The sequence below is a fragment of the Oculina patagonica genome, chromosome 12, assembly GCF_052425735.1.
Source record: "Oculina patagonica isolate OP01 chromosome 12, crgOcupat, whole genome shotgun sequence".
In the NCBI taxonomy this organism is placed as follows: Eukaryota; Metazoa; Cnidaria; class Anthozoa; order Scleractinia; family Oculinidae; genus Oculina; species Oculina patagonica.
The window spans coordinates 17,623,024-17,631,983 of record NC_135769.1 but is presented as its reverse complement, the minus strand read 5'-3'; the positions used below and the strand labels follow the sequence as shown (position 1 = coordinate 17,631,983).

The 8,960-nt window shown below is 38.4% G+C and overlaps 2 protein-coding genes across 3 annotated transcripts; one reads left to right on the top strand and one right to left on the bottom strand.

Annotated features, from left to right (window-relative positions):
* Nucleotides 1–84: 84 nt before the first annotated feature.
* Nucleotides 85–2,912, bottom strand: LOC144632479 (uncharacterized). 2 transcript variants are annotated; one of them, XM_078491148.1, is made up of 4 exons: nucleotides 2,563–2,912; nucleotides 1,521–1,945; nucleotides 739–833; nucleotides 85–257 (listed from the first exon to the last, which is right to left on the bottom strand). In XM_078491148.1, the coding sequence occupies exons 1-4, from the start codon at nucleotides 2,774–2,776 to the stop codon at nucleotides 179–181; spliced, it is 813 nt and encodes a 270-aa protein (XP_078347274.1). In that variant the 5' UTR covers nucleotides 2,777–2,912; the 3' UTR covers nucleotides 85–178. The 2 variants fall into 2 exon arrangements, with proteins under 2 accessions (XP_078347274.1, XP_078347276.1); XM_078491150.1 differs by having other exon boundaries at nucleotides 88–257; nucleotides 1,521–1,942; nucleotides 2,563–2,907.
* Nucleotides 2,913–4,522: 1,610 nt separating this feature from the next.
* LOC144631934 (UBA-like domain-containing protein 2) lies at nucleotides 4,523–5,564 on the top strand. The gene is made up of 3 exons (XM_078490508.1): nucleotides 4,523–4,708; nucleotides 4,841–4,900; nucleotides 4,993–5,564. The coding sequence occupies exons 1-3, from the start codon at nucleotides 4,601–4,603 to the stop codon at nucleotides 5,125–5,127; spliced, it is 303 nt and encodes a 100-aa protein (XP_078346634.1). The 5' UTR covers nucleotides 4,523–4,600; the 3' UTR covers nucleotides 5,128–5,564.
* The last annotated feature ends 3,396 nt before the right edge of the window (nucleotides 5,565–8,960 follow it).

Below are 8,960 nucleotides of genomic sequence, written 5' to 3'. Positions count from 1 at the left end.
TTGTTGTTGTTGTTTTTGTGTTAAGGATACCTGTTTCAGTTTATTGACTTCGAACATAGTAAAAGGACTCGAGAGGTTAAAATAAATTGATGATGGAATGTGACACAAGGACTTCGACTTTTAAGTATAGAAGTTTTATTGTGCAATATCAAAGATTCCTCGTATGAAGAAGAACTGTTTAAAGAAAGATGTCTTCCTCTTCATCAAACATACTGAAGAAGTTGCTGCAGCCTTCACGATCATTACTCACTAAACACCTAAAAAAACAAAAGTAAAAATATAGAAATCCGAAAATCGTAACATACCGTAAAAGTTTATCAATCCCTCCGCCCTCCCACATTTTTTATCCTCCCCCCTCCCTTCTAATAAACCCCCTGTCTGTTAGTTCAATTGTTGTAATAAGCGCCCCCTCCCCCCCCCCCCCCGCCCAATTCCCAAGATGATCTATCAAGACAATTTGCGAACAAGTAAACGATCGAGGTTACTTAACGTTTTAAAATTTTCACCTAGGACCACAGAAAGAGATCAAATTGTGAGTAATTATGTATCCAATCTCCAGCTATATCAACCATTCGCGTTCATTTTGCTTCCATAGTAACGCCATTGTCACAGGCAAAGGAGAGTGACTAAGGAAAGCGGACCCTGGTAGTTCCTCTTTTCGCCCGTTCCGAACAATCTAGGAGCCTGAAATAACAGTCTTGGCAAATAAACGAGAAAGAAAATTGATCATAATTTTACCTTGACTCGTAGCTGCTCTCCTCCTCGTTTTTCTGTGAAGTTTTCCTCTTTCTGTCTGCTCTCCATTTGAACATCCCACACACTGTGTTTGTGTTCTAAAATGAGAGATTAGCATTGTTTTGATCAACATTGGGTTTTTGCAGCCCCGGGGAGGCCTTCACGGCCTAACCCGAAAGTCAGTAATGTATTCGCCTTTGGGGTAGGAGCTACCTTTTCCCGGAAGTTGCTTGATGTTGCTTTTCTGCCGAGAACGTTCACCTTTTTTCCATATTGCATTTGTGAGGACTAAACCCCGGCAGTGAACATCCATCTTTTGGCCAGCTATAATACATCTTATGGAAGGCGCGGTGGCCTACTGGTTAGCGCGCTGGACTTCGGATCGAGTGGTCCGGGTTCGAGCCTGGTCGGGGTCACTGTGTTGTGTTCTTGGGCAAGATACTTTACTCTCACAGTGCCTCTCTCCATCCAGATGTATAAATGGGTACCGGCAAACTTATGCTGGGGGGTAACCCTGCAATGGACTAGCATCCCATCCAGGGGGAAGTAAAAATACTCCTAGTCTAGTCGCTTCATGCTACAAAAACCGGGATAAGCTCCGGCTGCTGATGGGCCACTAGGCTTGATGTAGACTTTACCTTTAATACACCGAACCCGTCACACTAAGTTGGGGAGAAGGGAGGCCCCACCCTCAGACTTAAAGGGAAAAAAACGCCGTACCCCAACTAGTAAAACTCTACCCGCTCCTACTGTCACCCCCTCCCCCACCCACCCCACCCAGGTACCTTTTCATCCTCCACGTCTTCCGCAAGCCTCTCTAGCCACTCCTTGTGGTTAAAACAGACAGGAGTACTCGTCATGACCTCGTTGTCAGCAACATTGATTTCTCCCGGTTCTATTAAAAGTTGCTCTGCGCTGATCTCCTGGAATAAATCAATAAGTTCGTTTTCTTTCCTTCCATGTGTGGCTCTTTGCTTCTTTACAACTTTGTTGTTACCCAGACTTGAACTGCCAGAACCACAAGCTGTTGACTCACTTGAGCATGGTGATGAGCAATTCGCAATTCTTGCTGTTTGGCACCGTTTTTCCTTAGCGAAGCCATCCCGCACTTTATTGTTGTGACGTCTGTTAGAGTATGTACTAAGCGGTGAACTCTTATATCTATTTTCAAAAGCATCTTTTTGGCTCACCACTGGTGTGCCACACTCTGCTTGAATGAATATATTAAAATTATTAGAGGATGTTGCATGCATGAATCTCATTATCATTAAAAATGAAGTAAAACTTGCAAGCGCAAGTGAATGACCTCTAAAGCCAATATTAATCAAAATCAAGATCGTTTGAAAATAAAGATCGAGAAGAATAGTCTTTAGGCGTTCCAAGCCAATAACGCCTGGAAAATAAGCTTTAAAATATTCACTATATCTAAAACTGGCTGCACTATGATGTTTGACATATAAGTGCAACGTCTTTCAGCATTGAAACCAAGTTAATTTTCTATTGGGGGCCAATCCGCCATTTCTGTAAATAGTAAAATCGCGGCACTCGATTTGAAATCGTTGTTGTCTAGCTGGAAGCCAAAAAGTAAGAATTCATTTCAAACCGTGTCTGAAAGAGGGATCAATTTATGGATGAATGGAAGACTAACGATTCACCAAATTATGTGAATGTTTTCATTTATTGATTTAAAATAATTCTTTCTTCGAAATTCTGGCCTTTGTTTTCACAATGGCTGTTGTGATGGCGATTCGACTTTTAAAACGAGTAAGTTATGATTTATACGCGTTTATTTATCATCGCAAAAAGGGGAAAGCAAACCAGTCTTACCTCCATTTAACAGAGTTTTATTCCGATGTTTGGCTTTCTTGATCTCTGCTTTGCCTTTAGTCGTTTGAGAGGTAAACTTATTTCTCCATGTTTGAAGTAGTTTTGCTTTGATCTGTCGTTCTTTTAGGAACGGAAATCTGTTTGCAAACTTTGAATAGTTATCGTTTGAAAATACCCTGAAAGAGTTTTTGGAGTTGCTCTTTTTAGGAGGCATTTCGATGTTGGATGTAGCAGTTCTAGAATATCTGCAAGTGCATCGAACAGAGAATTTTTGAAAACCGATTGCTGAACAAAGGCTAAAACAGACAGACAGAGCGTAAAAACGGTAATGCAAATGTGCTTGGTAACCAGTCCTCCATGCGTTCGCCGTTTAATTTTTGGGGTAAGAGGGTCGGGCGAGAAAATGTTATTTGAAAGGGTTTTCTGCGGGATCGCTTCAAATGTCTGTTAAATTCACAGGTTCACCAGCAGTTCGGAAAAAATAAGCCGTTAATATGCTAATTAAAAGATTCGGCACTCCTCAGTGACTGGTTTACCGTTTTGCCATTCTAAGCAACCTATCGCGCCCAATCTCAAAAAATTACCACAATTCTTCGATATCCCTACCCCCCAAAAAATCTCAACTTCCTCCTTCCCCTCCCCCTCACCACCACGAAAACCAAAATAATATTTCTTTAAAAAGGAAGTACCGGAGGTTTATACCCACATCCCCAAGGCGGAAATATTAATTTCAATAAGAAGTTTTAAGCCAATTTTAGCTCCTGGTTTCTGTTGAAAATTACCAAAAGGCTTTCGTTTCCTAGCCTAAACACATCTTAACTAAATGTATCGGTGACAGTATAAAACAGCTCATAACGAAAACCTGCTTGGCATAATCTATTTTTACGGAAAGCATAAACTCCATGGACAAAACAAACATTATGAATAAATGAAATATTTTGAAGGATTAATTCTGTTAGTACTTAGAGTCACGCTAAAAATGGAGAAGGGCGGCCCTGGCACGAACAGTTTACATGGTAACCTAACCTCACATCCTAAAACAACAATGAAATTTGAAAAAGGGGGCGGATAGCGTCTTCACCTAAGACCTGGAAAAAATTTCAGTGAATGCACTTTTGCAAATTTTAAACAAACTGCGTTTGTCAGTGAAAGGCCACACACGATGCCGCCCGAGGTGTCAATAATCTGCTTGCACCTCTTTGTGTATACTGTGGTTTTCAGCGGGGTCCCCTGTGTAAATTCAATGCTTCCCTTCAATTTGCGAGCGCCAAATTCATATTTTTAAAATATTATTTGATCATCAACATCACCACAATGATATAAATAGCTATTTTTAATTGTCTCGACGCTTTATGTAGACAATATCTCCTCGAAGCACGTTCCAACTTTCTTGGAAAAAGACAAATTATGCAGAAAGTGAACCAGTTTTGACCGCAAACACACAACATCTGAAAGGTATTTCCTTGTTTTCGAATGCGTCACTTCCGTTATTTTGTTTTCAATGGTTAAGACCTAATTTACGGAGAGAAAAAGTGAAAAATTAATGCACCGGTTACAGTCTACGGAACTTTTCACTTTCATATCGCGTGACCAATTTATCAGAAATGTACTTACACGTGTACTTACGCAAGACAACAAACAAACTGACAGCGGAGTTTGCATCGATTGCAGCAAAGAAACTCTATAAAAATGACGAATGATACATTTTTCTGTAGATAGATATTGTGCACGGCGTTTCTTGAAATGTATTTTTCAAAATATGGCGGGATAAGAGTCTTATTTTGGCTGCCATTCGCTCAAGCGCGAAGTTCTTCTGCCTTGAATTTTCTCTCTTTCGAATTCTGTTTCTATGGCGATGTCACATCAGACCACTTTTCTATAATTATCGACCAATGATCTCCTTTGTTTTGCAGTGACGTCATGTTATGACACGTGATCTCCAAGCAAAAACACACTTGGTGTGTTCGCTCTTTTTGCCTCGCCGACAAAACGAAAGCGAGTTGCAAGTGTTTTGTTTTTTTCGCCGTTCTTTATCGAGATGGACGCGTTAAAAGAACAAGCCATGATAAATCAGTTCGTAATGGCTGCTGGGTGTGCCAGAGACCAAGCTAAGCAGCTTTTACAGGCCGCACATTGGCAGTTTGAGGTAGTAGAGTGATTGTTTTGATTTCGACGTGATGTCGAAGCGGCTTGGTTCAACGTACATGTACTTGCTGATATGTTCTTTAAACTTTACTGTCGTGATATAAAGCTGTATTCATTTTCTTTCCTTCTCTAGACCGCTTTGAGTTTGTTTTTCCAAGAAGCAGCGATTCCTTCCCATAATCAACACAACGCGGTAAGTTTACTTTGAATCTTCGTCCTTAGCAATATTTCATGTTGATGTCGTTGATGACCTTAAATTCAAGACGTTTTCATTTCTTCTTTCAGCTCGTAACGCCAGCGAACACACCGGCTACACCGCCAAACTTTCCTGACGCTCTGATGGCTTTCTCAAAACTTCAAGCGTCCGATACTAGCCCCAAGACACAAACATTGAACGCAAATCACCAACCAGTAAGATGATTTCGTAGCGCAATGTTGTTGTCAGCTTGCACTACCGTTCGTTTGTATTTGTATAATTTCGCCGTATCTTTCTTCAACGCAGCATTACTGGACCTTTTTATAATAATACTTTAAGAGGACAGAATTAGAGGATTTCCTACGAACAGTAAGCTTCGAGTCAAGATATGGAAAGCGAAGAGGAACATTGATGAAATTGCGTGGAAAGTGCCGGGTCACTGTCCGGCATTATATTCAAGAAACTGTTTAAATGGAAGTATTGATGTGTGTTGATGTTAATGAGCAAAATCGATGAGACTGGCAGAGAAACACCTTATAAGCTAAATGCTACTGTGGTTCCTAAAGAACTCAGTGAAAGACTTAAAACTTTAAATAATTTCAGTGGGCACGTTGACAATCGCCATTTTTGTAGTGAAATAGAAACTGGTCGCCTTGCGAAACTGGCGTGCATTCTTTGACTTTATGTATAATTTATGAATGTCGAAAGCGAAATACCAAACTGCTAATGCGAGCTTTCTTCGGTTTTCCGATGGTTTTTGGAGATTTGTTTTACAAAATTAATGAGGTTATAATTACAATCTAATTTTTAAGATTGATAGTAAAATTTAGAGAGCGATATACCTGCGTGAAACTTTCTTGCTTGGAAGCTTACATCATACATGAAGCGGTGATCTTTGTTTTATATTTGTACATGGCTGTTTTGTTTCGATCTAAGTCTGGTTGTTGCTTTGTTCACCCGTTATTCCTCTTGAATACGTTATCTGAGAAAAGGATTGCTGATAAACTAATCATTCTGAACAAATGATTTTTATAATGCTCGTTTGCGCGCGCGTGTAAATTGCATGCGACGGTCCAATTTATCACTGTTCCGGTTTCTTGAGCTCAAGTCAAAGGGAGGCTTTTGATTTCCGGACTTTGGAATGCCATTCGAATTAGCCGAATAGGAAAAATATAACTATGTTTAGTGTAAATAAAACAGACAGCATTATTTGTGTGCTCAAAATGACAGGTTAAGGTCAAGATTACACGAAATTATTGAGCGCTTAGAAAGCAGGAATGCATTTTTTTATTGCGCAATCTTATATTTACATCTCAACTGGCGTGTTCTTTTAATAACTGGCCTGAGTCCTACCCGGCCAAGGTCAGACTTCCTGTCTATTGTGTTCCAGCTTCTCTAATATCAGTATGTTATCTGATCTTTCACATTTTCCCAGATTTGGTCGTATTTCCTGTAGCTAGCCAATGCAAACACTTGAAATGAATTTTGACTCAAAGCATAAGCTTACATTATGATGTAAATGTGATTCTCCTTACTAAATTATATCAATTTTGTATATATGTCAGTGCTGAGAATTTATTGGACATCAGGCAATATCACCAATTTCTTTATGATTTTCTTCAAATCTAGTCACCAATTCTCTTGATGTTGTATTTATATTAGCAATGAGACAACAGAAATTCTGATCATTCTTAGAAATTTTTTTTTTTTTTTTAAAGTAACTTAACTTTCTCATCTTATAAATTTACTAGCTGATTACGCTGTTAGAGGTGATTTTGTACGTGACTAGGAATCCATAAGTTAACTTGGACAAATGTTTTATCTTGTTTGCTATAGGACTGTTTTGACTCTTTTGTCAGACAGCCCCCGCAATAATTTCCAAAAGAGTACTGCTGCATTGACATAACAGCTGTTTTTCTTGAAAAATATGCCCATGTGATTATTTTTTATTTACTTAAAATGGAGGTGATTATTTGAGCAAAACAGCAAACAATAATGTAAATTTTCTAGGAAACAAGGCTGGAGAAATTATTGACATGCAGTTATAGAAGTTGCTTTTTTGGCAAAAAAGAATAAACATTTTTTTTTTGTTGGAAGTGAAATTATTTTGAGCACATATTTTATAAAATAAATTGCATATTTTTCTTTCCTTGTTTCCTTAAAGTTGTGGAGACACTTGTGATAGTGTGGGAGAACTCTAAACAGCTGTGAACACAATCGCCTACAGATTGTTATTTTTTCACAGCTTTTATGTTTTCTCAAACACCCACATGTTATTATGTACTTGTTCTAAATTTGTTAAAACATGAGCTCAAAGAAGAAAAAGAAAACATGCTATTTTTAAAACTACTAATGAAACCAGTGTTATGCTGATTTTGCTTAACCAGGATATGACGATTTGATTTATTTAAGCATTTATTGGAGGTTATTAAATATTTGAAAATTATATCAGAAAATTATGCAAATTTCTGAACTCCGTCAGTCATAATCACATTGTGGACTCAAACACCACAAACATTTATGAAGAGTACTGTTACAATATAAAATAATTTGCACATAACATCCTCTAATGGTGAGATGCTGTATTTCCTTGATGATTATTGGAGGTGATTTTTTTTAAATTAACCCCAAGTGTGGGTGATTATTTGGGCAATTTGCAATTTGTTCATGACAATTATGATTTAAAACTACTGGGAATTGGCTTAGTTTGTTAAAGGTTTGTCGCTGACTGTATTTTGATGTTATTTTTCAAGACGTTTTGGCTATTGCTTAAGCCTTCATCAGTTAAAAAATCAAAGCTTTCACAACGATTTAAAAAAGGCAACGCATTAGCGCGCGCTTTTAATATAACATGTAAAAGTTTGAAACAAAAGAACGTGGCGCGAAACTCGTGCGCGTGACAAGGACTTGTAAACCTCTGGGATGATAGCGTAGTCGTTCCCAGAGTGCAGATCCTTAATGGACAACCAGGCTTCCAAAAAGAGTCGCTTGTGATAATTCGGCTCATGTCCAACTACATTGACGGCATTAAAATCCATATGGTGATTATATTCATGTTTTTCATGTACATGACAGGAGATCTTTGAGTCATGGTCAAACATGGCAACTGCCCTATTGTGTTCTGCAATCCGGGTCTTTAATGGTCGCTCCGTTTGACTGTAGAAATTAAATTAGTTGGTGCAATTGAATCAGTTGGTGCAAAGGAATCAGCTTGTAGTTCTAGACTTGTAGACATGTAAACTACACATACACATTGACTTGTGGCCATGTAAACTACACATACCACAAAAATTGTTTTAGACTGTGCATTCTTGTAAAGAAAGTAAGATTTTATATCAGTTACAGTCAAAGAAAGAGCACAGGTGATTCAATATTGTTTATGCTTTGGTATTCATTGACAACTAGGTGTGAGAACAACCAGAGAGGCCCCCCTTTACAACAAAACTTCGATGTTGTACTACCTAATGATGGAGTGCTTGCTGGAGAAATTTCACATTTTCTTCCACCAACATCCCCAAAGAGATATATTACAGCTGTTTTCATCCAATTTAATTTTGTGTATAAGATCAGTAGTACAGCCCCATATTTTACTTTGTACATTTGTTTGTCTAAATTTTTAAGGAGGAAGGGTAGGTTGCTATTTCAGATTTCCTGATTTTTTTGGTGGAAGTGGTGTAACATGTGACAGTAGATGGTGTGAGGGGGGGGGGGGGGTGCTAGTCAGAGGAGGGATCCTTAATTATATCAGAAGTCATTTTATTTTTCTTTCGTGAGAACTCCCAGTTAGGTTTCACCCATAAAAGCTCTATTTACACCATCAACACTTCGCCCCCTCCAAGCTTAATTAAGAAAGTGGTTAATTTTAAATTATACAAAGTATTACTTTCTTAAGGTCGCGGGGGACACCTTAGGCTCATCATTATGCATTTATTTAAAGCGTATGCACGAAGAACAACGACTGACATCGACAACTTTACGAGATATTTATGACTGGACAAAAATATGGGCGGTGCGCGTGATTTGTAAAAAATCCCTGTTTCTTTGATATTTTAACCAA